The sequence below is a fragment of the Oncorhynchus clarkii genome, chromosome 2 (assembly GCF_045791955.1).
Source record: "Oncorhynchus clarkii lewisi isolate Uvic-CL-2024 chromosome 2, UVic_Ocla_1.0, whole genome shotgun sequence".
NCBI lineage: Eukaryota > Metazoa > Chordata > Actinopteri > Salmoniformes > Salmonidae > Oncorhynchus > Oncorhynchus clarkii.
In genome coordinates this window covers 26,965,476-26,978,862 of record NC_092148.1, presented here as the reverse complement: position 1 = coordinate 26,978,862, position 13,387 = coordinate 26,965,476, and the positions used below count along the sequence as shown (strand labels likewise).

At 38.7% G+C, this 13,387-nt stretch overlaps 1 protein-coding gene across 1 annotated transcript; it reads right to left on the bottom strand.

Annotated features, from left to right (window-relative positions):
• Window positions 1-5,651: 5,651 nt before the first annotated feature.
• Window positions 5,652-9,719, bottom strand: LOC139380612 (cysteine-rich venom protein ophanin-like). Its single transcript, XM_071123488.1, has 6 exons — window positions 9,621-9,719; window positions 9,321-9,411; window positions 8,850-8,992; window positions 6,819-6,907; window positions 6,613-6,695; window positions 5,652-6,426 (listed from the first exon to the last, which is right to left on the bottom strand). Exons 1-6 carry the CDS (start codon window positions 9,717-9,719, stop codon window positions 6,299-6,301), a joined length of 633 nt encoding a protein of 210 aa, XP_070979589.1. The 3' UTR covers window positions 5,652-6,298.
• Window positions 9,720-13,387: the final 3,668 nt, after the last annotated feature.

The following is a 13,387-nucleotide window of genomic DNA, read 5'->3' as shown; positions in this document are numbered from 1 at the left end:
AAGCTCCGCCTTATCTCAGTTCACTGGTTACGATGGCAACACCCATCCGTAGCACGCGCTCCAGCAGGTGTATCTCACTGATCATCCCTAAAGCCAACACCTCATTTGGCCGCCTTTCGTTCCAGTTCTCTGCTGCCTGTGACTGGAACGAATTGCAAAAATCGCTGAAGTTGGAGACTTTTATCTCCCTCACCAACTTCAAACATCTGCTATCTGAGCAGCTAACCGATCGCTGCAGCTGTACATAGTCTATTGGTAAATAGCCCACCCATTTTCACCTACCTCATCCCCATACTGTTTTTATTTATTTATTTTTCTGCTCTTTTGCACACCAATATCTCTACCTGTACATAACCATCTGATCATTTATCACTCCAGTGTTAATCTGCATAATTGTAATTATTTGCCTACCTTCTCATGCCTTTTGCACACAATGTATATATAGACTCCCCTTTTTTCTACTGTGTTATTGACTTGTTAATTGTTTACTCCATGTGTAACTCTGTGTTGTCTGTTCACACTGCTATGCCTTATCTTGGCCAGGTCGCAGTTGCAAATGAGAACTTGTTCTCAACTAGCCTACCTGGTTAAATAAAGGTGAAATAAAAAAAATAAAAAATAAAAAAAATATTTAAATTGGAGAAATATTAAATATTTATTGCATGTAATGTCAATTTTATTAGCGTTTAATATATTAACTACATTTCAAATGATCTAAATTGGGAAACCTGTGCTTAAGTACAGTGCCTTGCGAAAGTATTCGGCCCCCTTGAACTTTGCGACCGTTTGCCACATTTCAGGCTTCAAACATAAAGATATAAAACTGTATTTTTTTTGTGAAGAATCAACAACAAGTGGGACACAATCATGAAGTGGAACGACATTTATTGGATATTTCAAACTTTTTTAACAAATCAAAAACTGAAAAATTGGGCGTGCAAAATTATTCAGCCCCTTTACTTTCAGTGCAGCAAACTCTCTCCAGAAGTTCAGTGAGGATCTCTGAATGATCCAATGTTGACCTAAATGACTAATGATGATAAATACAATCCACCTGTGTGTAATCAAGTCTCCGTATAAATGCACCTGCACTGTGATAGTCTCAGAGGTCCGTTAAAAGCGCAGAGAGCATCATGAAGAACAAGGAACACACCAGGCAGGTCCGAGATACTGTTGTGAAGAAGTTTAAAGCCGGATTTGGATACAAAAAGATTTCCCAAGCTTTAAACATCCCAAGGAGCACTGTGCAAGCGATAATATTGAAATGGAAGGAGTATCAGACCACTGCAAATCTACCACGACCTGGCCGTCCCTCTAAACTTTCAGCTCATACAAGGAGAAGACTGATCAGAGATGCAGCCAAGAGGCCCATGATCACTCTGGATGAACTGCAGAGATCTACAGCTGAGGTGGGAGACTCTGTCCATAGGACAACAATCAGTCGTATATTGCACAAATCTGGCCTTTATGGAAGAGTGGCAAGAAGAAAGCCATTTCTTAAAGATATCCATAAAAAGTGTTGTTTAAAGTTTGCCACAAGCCACCTGGGAGACACACCAAAAATGTGGAAGAAGGTTCTCTGGTCAGATGAAACCAAAATTGAACTTTTTGGCAACAATGCAAAACGTTATGTTTGGCGTAAAAGCAACACAGCTGAACACACCATCCCCACTGTCAAACATGTTGGTGGCAGCATCATGGTTTGGGCCTGCTTTTCTTCAGCAGGGACAGGGAAGATGGTTCAAATTGATGGGAAGATGGATGGAGCCAAATACAGGACCATTCTGGAAGAAAACCTGATGGAGTCTGCAAAAGACCTGAGACTGGGACAGAGATTTGTCTTCCAACAAGACAATGATCCAAAACATAAAGCAAAATCTACAATGGAATGGTTCAAAAATAAACATATCCAGGTGTTAGAATGGCCAAGTCAAAGTCCAGACCTGAATCCAATCGAGAATCTGTGGAAAGAACTGAAAACTGCTGTTCACAAATGCTCTCCATCCAACCTCACTGAGCTCGAGCTGTTTTGCAAGGAGGAATGGGAAAAAAATTCAGTCTCTCGATGTGCAAAACTGATAGAGACATACCCCAAGCGACTTACAGCTGTAATCGCAGCAAAATGTGGCGCTACAAAGTATTAACTTAAGGGGGCTGAATAATTTTGCACGCCCAATTTTTCAGATTTTGATTTGTTAAAAAAGTTTGAAATATCCAATAAATGTCGTTCTACTTCATGATTGTGTCCCACTTGTTGTTGATTCTTCACAAAAAAATACAGTTTTATATATTTATGTTTGAAGCCTGAAATGTGGCAAAAGTTCGCAAAGTTCAAGGGGGCCGAATACTTTCGCAAGGCACTGTATATTCTTTGTATATTAGATAAAGAGCTTAACAAATATACTTTGAATACACCTTAAGTACATTTTATGTATACAGTATTTCTGACAATTAGAAATATACTAAAAAGGTATTTGAATTAGAATTCCTGTATTTTCTTCTGCTTACACTTCTGCTTATTAATCACATTAGCTATATAAAGGTTACCTTGATTGACCATGGAATTTTCTCAGCTTTAAAAATATATATATATTTAACTTTAATTTAACTAGAAAAGTAGGTTAAGAACAAATTCTTATTTACAATGACGGTCTACCACGGCCAAACCCGGACGACACTGGGCCCATTGTGCGCCGCCCTATGGGACTCCCAATTACGTCCGGATGTGATACAGCCTAGAATTAAACCAGGGTCTGTAGTGACGCCTCTTGCACTGAGATGCAGTGCCCAAGACCACTGCGCCACTCAGGAGCCCTTATAAAGCAGTTGAACAGGAATTCAGAAAGTACTTCAAAACAAATTATTGGCACTTGCAAAAGTATTCACACACCTTGGATTTATTCACATTTTGTTGTTACAAAGTGGGATTCAAATGGATTTAATTGTCAACAATCTACACAAAGTACTCTAATGTTAAAGTGGAAGATTTATCTTCTTTTTTTTAAAAGATTGATTGAAATTAAATTACTAAAATATAGTAAGTATTCAGCTCCCTGAGTTTATAGTATGTAATGACACTGTTGGCAGCGATTATAGCAGTGAGTCTTCTTGCTTAAGTCTCTAAGAACTTTACACACCTGGATTGTGCAATATTAGCCCTTTATTCTTTTCATAATCCTTCAAGCTTTGTCATGATGTTGGTGCTCATGGCTAAACAGCCATTTTCAAATCTTGCCATAGATCTTCAAGCAGATTTAAGTCAAAGCTGTAACTTGGCCACTAAGGAACATTCATTGTCTTCTTGGTAAGCAACTCCAGTGTAGATTTGGCCTTGAATTGTAGGTTAATGTTCTGCTGAAAGGTAAATCCCTCTCCCAGTGTCTGTTGTAAAGCAGGCTGAAGCAGGTTTTCCTCTATGATTTTGGCTGTGCTTAGCTCCATCCCGTTTCTTTTTATCTGGGAAAAACTCCCCAGCATTTGCCGATATCAAGCATACCCATACCATGATGGAGTCACCACCGTGCTTGACAATAAGGAGTCAGTTACTCAGTGATATTTGTGTTGGATTTGCCCCAAATACAACGCTTTGCGTTTAGTTTTTTTGCAGTATTACTTTAGTGCGTGCATACAATGTATTTTTGGGAATATTCTGTATATTTGTATTAATATTTTCACTCTGTCATTTAAACAATTATTGTGTCACGACAATATCAATTTTTCCCATCACAGCCATTAAACTCAGAACGTATTTTACAAATCACCAATGGCCTCATGGTAACATTACTGAAGAGTTTCATTCCTGTCCTGCAGCTCAGTTCAGAAGGATGACTGTATGTTTAATGTATCTGGGTGGTTAAATACATATTCCACAGCATAATTAATATCTTGACCATGCTTAAAGAGATATTCAATGTCTGGTTTGATATTGTTACCGATCTAGCAATCACTGCCCTTTTATGAGGCTCTTGAATGGCTCCCTGGTCTTTGTAGTTGAATCTGTGCTTAAAATTCAATACTTGACTGAGGGACCTTACATATGTTGTATGAGGAAGGGTTAGTCATAAAAAAAATCATATCAACCCCTCCATGTAACATATTCTGTGATTTGTAAAGCCTGAACTAATTTATGCAGGCCTAAGCAAAAAGGCTGAATTACTATTTTAGTTATCAAATTTGTATTCATCTTATTATTTATTTATCTTCCACTTTGACATTAGAGTATTTTGATAACACACATGACAATTCAAGTTTTAGGGAAGTTATAGGCCCCGGATTGAACATAATTATACACTCGCAAAGCCAACTAAAAACGAGGGCTGAGGGCCTTACGTTGAAAACTTCCCTTGCTTGGCTAATCATTTGGACCACTCGCCAAGATGGCGATGGGGATTCCCCCAAGGGCATAAGTGGACGAGGGTGTGTCTTTTAAGTCAAATCAATGCTTCAATTTAAAAACAACCAAGTGTATTTTGAATTAATACACTAAAATTACAATTCAAGCGTTTCAAATTGAAGTACAGTTTTAATGAGTGTGTTTAAGTTTAAAGATAGTGAACATATAGTATACTAAAAGACTGAAAAACAATTAATTTAAACTATATTTTGAATAAGTGTATTGAAGGTTGACAATAGTATATTTATAGTATACTAAAAGCTTAAAAACAATTAATTTAAAGTACACTTTTTATAAAGGTGTAATGATAAGTGTAATGATATTATATTTATAGTATACTTAGGATATACAAGAGAAAAATCTCGTATTTGATGTATATTATTATAATTTTTTGTATATTTAAGTATACTTGTAATATATTAAAATATTACATATTTTTCGCATGGGATGTTAATCAGCAAATGTTAAGATCTTGGATTTAATTCAAGATGCTAGATTGTGTCAATCCAAATGATTTCCTGGGTAAAAAATATAGCATTTTACAGTCTGAAAAATGTCAATCTGAGACGTTATCAATATACTGTATTTATGTAAATTATCAACAGAAAACTATATGTTCCTTCAATAGCATAGCCTATAGAGTTATTGAAACAAATAACAGTATAATTCATTGTTTTGCTTGTAGCAGCTCTTATTCTCTTTAGCTATTTAAAAAAGATCCTTACAGTTTACATTCTAATATTTTAGTCAAAGTTAACCATGTCTGAGTTTATGTGCAGGAGGGTATGCATTGCTGAAGTCTATGTAGCCTACACATGAGACATGACCATAAACAGTTAAATGTAACCTTTTTGCATCAATTTCCAGACCTTAAATATACTGCGGAATACCTTACCTCTATATCAGTGTGCCAGTTCCACCTTGTGTTGCCTTCTCAGGGTTCTTATTAAAGTCATGTGTCTTGTTTCTGATTAAGGATTAGTCAATTGTTAAAAAGACATATTGATCAGTTTCAGGATGTTGTAAGGGACATGAGAAGGGACGGTGTGTATCAAGCCTGCAGATAGTTATTCTGATACAGAATTGACTGTTGTACAACAGAGGCATCTGGTGGTGACACTGACTATCTGATGTCTGACCTGTTACTGTGGCCTTTGGATCTATTTCCATCACCCCAGTTTCCCATTTAAAATCATAAGAACATGTTGCGCTTTGGGGGTTGTAAAACCATTAACACAGAGTCCATGAATTAATCTTCATGATCGTTTATTGTGATTGAGGAAAATAATAAGGGTTATATAATGCTGTCACGTGAAAATTTGGATAGAGAAAATTACGAGCAGCATTCCTTGCATTTCATCAAACATCAAATAATGCCCTGATTCAACTTAAAGTTAAATGTGTTGAGGTATTACTGTTCTGTATAACCACATTACTGTGTAGTTTATTTGCAGAAATTTAAGTATCAAAATGTTCACTGTTACAGTAACTGATGGAAATATTGCCTTCTCAAAATGTAGAAGATATTCTTATTCAACTTGCATGCAAATCAAATACGGATTTTTTGGGAGGTCAAATTGGTATGAAGACATTGAAATCAATGAAAGGGAACAAAATAAATTGCTCTGCTTCCAACTATCATTAGTTACTATAGGTTAGACACCTTATGTTACCCCCAGAATAAGAATAATGTTTTAAGGTTTTAACTGTACCTTAGACCTACAGTGATAATTAAGAAATTATTAGTGACAGTTAGTATTTTTCAAATGAACTGACTTCCCCAGAAGTACAGTAGATAGATCAACCAGGTGTATATGTTTTTTTTTTCTTCTCATAGACAAGGAAACAACAGAGGAATCATTCAAAGTTATCTTCAGTGGACCATTTTGAAGAGGCCTGGTGGTTTTAGGTTATTTTGGAGGTGCACAGGCAGAGGGCGGGACACCAGGCATACACCAAAGAATTGCTGCACCCGGCCTGCTTTTTCATGGCGGCACAGTTGGCATACTTGTTTACGTAAGGACAGGGATTGGCTGAAATGACACACGAGAAGAAACATTGGCAGTCAATTCATTGTATATTGACAGTTTACACTTGGTGATTATTGTACATTGAACCCGTGTGTGAACATGTTTTTAAAAGGCATCACTAACATTGCTGAGTCATATTGGTAAGATTTTAGACGGCAGGCATGTGTTTTCATCCTGTCTGGTACTTACTGCAAAGCTTATTTTCGCAGGAGTTGGGGCAGTCAGCACATGTAGCTCCTTCCTTGTATGGAGCCACTCCTTTGTAGTTTCCCCTGTTAACCAAAGTATTGAAATGATTCCTGGACGATGCCTGCCTTCCACTACCAGTTACAGTAAATAGGGTGAAATTGTACACAGGTGTTAGGTGCATTTTGGGTGTGATTGGTGCAACATACGCTCTGTAGTATTGGCATCCATAGAAGTAGACTGAGCCAGGACACAAGGCCACACCACAGCCAACCTTGTACGAACTGTTCCAAACCACCTATATGAAAGGAAACGCAGTTTAGTGTTATCAGAGTTTCATTGGCAAATATCCATAATGACACTTGTCGGTAACTACGCACCTCTTGGTCACATGAACATATTTAGCAGATGTTATTGCAGGTGTAGCATAATGGTCCATAACAATATACAGTACCGGTATACAAAATGTTAAGAACGAAGAACACCTGCTCTTTCCATGACATAGACTGACCAGGTGAATCCAGGTGAAAGCTATGATCCCTTATTCATGTCACTTGTTAAATCCGCTTCAATCAGCGTAGATGAAGGGAAGGAGACCGGTTAAAGAAAGATTTTTAAGCCCTGAGACAATTGAGACATGGATTGTGTATGTGTGCCATTCAGAGGGTGAATGGGAAAGAGTCTTTGAATGGGCTATGGTAGTAGGTGCCAGATGCACCAGTTTGTGGGGGGGGGGGGGGCAACTCAATATTAGGAATGTTTGGTATACTCAGTGTATGTACAATACAATGACTGAAATTGCTACCAAAAGAAATGTCAATGAGTTAGTAACCTATTTTGTAAGTATACTCCTTTGGTGTCAACAAGTATATGCAATTAAATATCCCTGAAAATGTATGTGACAGAATATGAACTGTAGTTTTGGTGTGTGTTTCCTATCTGACCCTAATTAGTGGTGGACATGTAAAATTTATAAAAATACAACATAGTCCATTGTGGGTCCTTTTGTACCTAAAGGTCCAGTGTTAAGACTGCATAGTGTTGTTGCTGTGCACTCTGTTTTGGGTGTGGTCGAATCTGTTCAGAAGGTATGTTTATTTCTCTATCGGTGTGCTTAGGGTTGTTGTCCTGTTGGAAGGTGAACCTTTGCTCCAGTCTGAGGTCCTGAGCGCTCTGGAGCAGGCTTTCATCAAGGATCCCATTGTACTTTGCTCCATTCATCTTTCCTCGATCCTGACTAGTCTCCCAGTCCCTGCCACTGAAAAAAACATAATCACAGCATGATGCTGACACCACCACCATGCTTCACCGTATGGATAGTGCCAGGTTTCCTCCAGATGTGACGCTAGGCATTCAGGCCAAATAGTTCAATCTTGGTTTCATCAGACCAGAGAATCTTGTTTCTCATGGTCTGAGAGTCCTTTAGGTGCCTTTTGGAAAACTCATAGCGGGCTTTCATGTGTCTTTTTATTGAGGAGTGGCCTCTGTCTGGCCACTCTACCATAAAGGCCTTATTGGTGGAGTGCTGCATAGATAGTTGTCCTTCTGGAAGGTTCTCCCATCTCCACAGAGGAACTCTGGAGCTCTGTCAGAGTGACCATCAGGTTCTTGGTCACCTCTCTGACCATGGCCCTTCTCCCCTGATTGCTCAGTTTGGCCGGGTGGAGAGATCTAGGAGGAGTCTTGGTGGTTCCGAACTTCTTCCATTTAAGAATGATGGAGGCCACTGTGTTCTTGGGGACCTGCAGACATTTTTTGGTACCCTTCCCCAGATCTGTGCCTTGACACAATCCTGTCTCGGGGCTCTCAGACAATTCCTTTGACCTAATGGCTTGGTTTTTACTCTGACATGCACTGTCAACTGTGGGACCTTATATAGACAGGTGTGTGCCTTTCCAAATCATGTCCAATCAATTGAATTTACCACAGGTGGACTCCAATCAAGTTGTAGAAACATCTCAAGGATGATCAATGAAAATTGAGCTCAGGTGCATCCTGTTTTCAAGTCTCATAGCAAAGGGTCTGAATACTTATTCAAATAAGGTATTTCTGTTTTTTGTTTTTAATAAATGTGCAAACGTTTTCGCTTAGTCATGATGGGGTATTGTGTGTGGAGGAAGTTGTTTTATTTAATCCATTTTAGAATAAGGCTAACAACAATGTGAAAAATGTCAAGGTGTCTGAATACTTTCTGAAGGCACTTCATGTCATAATGTATCTGCACATAAGATGAATATTACCTGTGTGTAGTGGCCGATGGGTTTACCATTGATAGATCCATTGGGATAGGAGTAATCTCTGACCTCACTGTGCCAGGCTGTAACGATTTGAGTCCAATTCCTCGAAGCGGAGGACATGAACAGGTTCTCACCCATTTCATAGTCTGTTCATAAGTAAAGCATGCATGGAAAAGTTTGCTACATACTGTCGGTGGGTAACAATTAAATCAAACTGGAACAATTGACGAAAATGTATTTGAATGCAGGATATAAGATGTCAACAAATATAAGATACCAGGTAAGTTACCATAGTCACTGGTGATAAGAAATCATGACATTCCAAATATATTTCAGCTTAAGATTGCGCTCACATTGATACCATTGCAGCGAAAGTCTTGAGTTGCATGAATCAATCAAATATATTTGTCTTAGTTTGCTCTACAGCAGGGGACGAACAGGAGATGTCAAGGAGAGACAAAGGGGAAAACGTACCGCCAAGCATGCGACTGCTGGGTGGGCCATGAGTCATGGAGCAGGTGTCAACCCAAGCCTGAGCACTGGCCGCTGCCTCCTCGCTCCAGTTCTGCAGATCAGATACAAAAAACTCTAGAATAATGCCATCCACAAGACTGCCATCCACATTCTAGTGTCCAAGGAGTATACCATAGGGCTGCTCTATGAATTACATATCAGGGATTATACTCTTTACGATGGATTTTGGGGAATACTATGTTGGAAACATTGATTCTGAGGTTGTTACTGATGGAAAGTATATGAATCATGAAAGCGTACCATCTTGAGCATGTCTCTAGCAGTTGGCGTAACCGCTCTCCGGAAGGCGTTGTGCTGGTTAAGGATCTCAGTCTGAACTACTGTGCTGTCTGGGCACATTTCTACACACACACACACACACACATATTATATTGTGGGATTATATGCACATTACTAACCCCACAGGTAAATTCTTCACTAAACCATAATACAAAGCAACTATTTGCTCCTAATGTATTTTCCAACATCTTGATTATGAGTCCCAAATCAATCCACTTTCTTTTGAAAAACAGCACGTGATGAATTAAACATTGTGTGTAATGACTAAATCCAGTTTAAATAGTTTAGAATCATGTTGGTAGAGGATAGTGAAAGTGCACACCGTTTGCAAAGTCTTCACGTTTTGCTGCATGAAATTGCAGGGGGGGGGGGGGGGGGGTGTTCTCCTACAGTACAGATCTACTCAACCTACTCCACCTTTCTGAAGTAAAATGAAGTTATAGAAAATGTAAACACACTACAACAAAAACAACAAAGATGTTTTGTTTTTGCTTATGTCTTCACACCCCAGAGTTAATACTTGGTGGAGCAGCCATTACAGATGTAAATCATTTAGAATAACATTCTACCGACTGTGCACAACTCTTAGGGCAGCATATGCCAATTATTTTTTGTCAGAATTGCTCAAGCGCAGTAAATTTGGTTGGGTATCATTGATGGAAAGCATATTTAAACCTCTTTTCAAGCAAATTTATGTCAGGACTGAGTCCAGACCACTCGGCGACACAACACCTTTTGGAAATCCATTCGGGTGTGTCTTTGACATAAGGTTAGGTATAATTGTCTCACTGAAAAATACAACTCTATCCCAGGGTTTTCAGAAGACTGAGGAGGGGATTTTTTGGTCAATATTTACCTGGGCTTTGCGGCTTTCATATTTATTTTGAAATTGACAAACTTCCCAGTCCCTGCCGATGACAAGCTTTACCAAAACATGAATCTGCCACCATAATACTAACCCTGAGGTAGTTTTTTTTTCTACAGGAAAATTATAACTATTTTAATGCCAAAGACACACCTGAATGGCTTTCCAACAGGTGTTTACTTGTTCCTGAATGGTCCAGTCTCAATCCTGAATTAAATCTCCTTAAAAAAGGTTTGAATATTGCTGTCCATCAATGATTCCCAGCCAAAATTACTGAGCTTTAGCAATTCTGACAAAACAATGAATACATGTTGCCCTAAGAGTTGTGCGAAGTTGGTCGAATCTTATTCAAAATGATTCAATGCTTTTAAGGGCTGCCAAAGGTGCTTCAACCAAGTATGAACTCTGGGATGTCAAGACATATGCAATCAAGACATTTTCATTTCATTTAGAATTGATTTGGAGAATGTTCTACAACTGTCTTTCACTTTTAAAATCTGGAGTCGGTCGTGTGGCTCTGTTGTGGAACATATGAAAATGAATCGCTTTTTAAATGTTACGGCAGCAAGGGGTGTGTAGACACTGGACACTGTGTTAGAATGTCCGCAAGGCATTGTACTTACGTGACTGTGGGCACAGCAGTAGGAGATGGCCCAAGGGAAAGAATGAAAAGCTTTCAGAGTCAGACCTTTCATAAATACTTTAACATGTAATTGGCCTCACATCTAATGTACTGTTCCATATTACATATGTGGTTTTCTTTTCTGTAATTAGTAGGAGTACTTACCACATTGCACGCAGAGTACACGTCATGCAGTGTCAGGATGCAAACCAATAACGCAAACATTGTGTCTGAAATCCGGGAGAGAGACACTGCACCTATCTAGAATAAGAATCCACATGATCAGAATGGAGTACCTTGCCTTAGTTGACCTGTTGTCAGAATCTTTGCACAACTGTATGAAAGTATCTGTTGCATTTTTGTTACTGTATTTTAACACCAACTTTTGTCTTTTCTCACTAACATATCACATTGATAGCCATAAGCGAAAAATGCACTAAACAATGAAAATAGGCAATCCTTTTAGAATCAAGAGACTAGCCTTTGCACATCACGGAGACTGATGAATTCATATTTTAACTTGCATGTTCTCGAATAGTTAATGCTGCAAAGATCTGTAATTCTTGCAGAGCGAAGAGGCTTACCTGCTCATGGGTCTTCAAGAGGTTGAGTGGCACTTGGTGCTGTTCTTTTTCCTTTTATAGGGCCAACGCCGGGCTACATTCGTGACTGTGGTAGGCTCACCTTTTTTTTCACTACTAATGATGCAGAGGCTGTCAATATTACACAATAGATGCAGAACAACAATGCATCCAGAAACCAGCATTGAGAAGCTGACAGAGGTAAATATGAATTTGTAAGCGCATGGGGTGTAGTTTCTCCACTCTGCAGCCCTCCACAAAGAAAGGAGAAGCGCTCTGTAAATACTAGTGTAAATAAAATAACAATTATGGATGGCGTTGACTGCATATGAGTGGATACATTTCTTTGTTTGGAATGATACACCAATTAGGGAGCAAATAGTCTTCCTTGAGTTTGTTCTAGCTTGCACTTTTGTCAGTCAGATTAATTAGCCTTTGAAGACTTTGCCTGTGGGGTCTGCCTAGTCAATGTGTCTGGGTCACAATAATGACTGTTTAGTGTGTATGACCAAATCCTGTTGTATAAATTCAGTTAACAGAAGGATTTATCCTTTGCATAATAACTATCTGCTCTGAGGTCAGAGGCATTTCTTTAAAAATGGAATGCATGACTTGTTGGCAACTGACATAATACAATTGGAAATCATTTTGTACACCTTATCATGATGCAAGGTGACTTTGGGTGTTCAGAAAGGTCCCTAACAAATAAAGTGGAAACCTAGTCAGTTGCAGAACTGAATGCCTTCCGCATTTAAATCAACCAAAAATGTGGGGGGATGCCTTAATCAACATCCACGGCACCCAGGGAACAGTGGGTTAACTGCCTTGCTCAGGACGACAGATTTTTACCTTATCAACTCGGGGACTCATTCCAGAAACCTTTCAGTTACTGGCCTAATGCTGTAACCACTAGGCTACCTGCCACCCTCAATAAGATTATTTGATTATGCTAATGACTTGACTTTATATCAAGATCTCGTTAACTTTGATTAATAAACCAATAAATCACTGAATTGACTGTGTATCATTGCTAATAAACAAATGTCTGTCATAGTCAAGGTGTAATTCGTTTTTTCCAATCCGATTCCCTCTATCCCTAAAAGGCTGAAATTCAGTATGTCTAGAGGGCACATAGAAAGTGGGTAGGTACATTTATGAGAATAGTTTTTTTTTGAAATCTGCAACACACTTAAAATGCAATGAGAGAATATGCTGAAACCAAGCACCCAGGTCATGTCTTTCAATGTCATATCACGTTTACCATCATTAACCTGTCAACAACGCTTGTGATGTTTGTATATTTAACTGGGTGTTGCTCTCTACATACTATACATTTTTGGGTGCAGCAAATACAATACATGCTCTCTGACCTAAAAGATACCAAATAAAGTACAAATGCAACATTCAACAATTACAAAGATTTTACTGAGTAACAGTTCATATAGGGAAATCAGTCAATTGAAAGAAATTCATTAGGCCCTAGTCTATGGATTTCACATGTCTGGAAATACAGATATGCATCTGTTGGTCATAGATTCCTTTTTTTTTTAAACGTAGGGGCGTGGATCAGAACCAGTCAGTATCTGTTGTGACCATCATTTGCCTCATGTAGCACGGCATCTCCTTCGCATTGTTGATTGTGGCCTGTGGAATGTTGTCC

Coding starts and splice junctions, on each gene's coding strand:
- LOC139380612 (XM_071123488.1), bottom strand. CDS start 9,719: ATGTGCCCAGACAGCACAGTAGTTCAGACTGAGATCCTTAACCAGCAC. Junction 9,412..9,620: donor CTAGAGACATGCTCAAGATG/GTACGCTTTCAT, acceptor TCTGATCTGCAG/AACTGGAGCGAGGAGGCAGC. Junction 6,427..6,612: donor CTGCGAAAATAAGCTTTGCA/GTAAGTACCAGA, acceptor GTGTCATTTCAG/CCAATCCCTGTCCTTACGTA.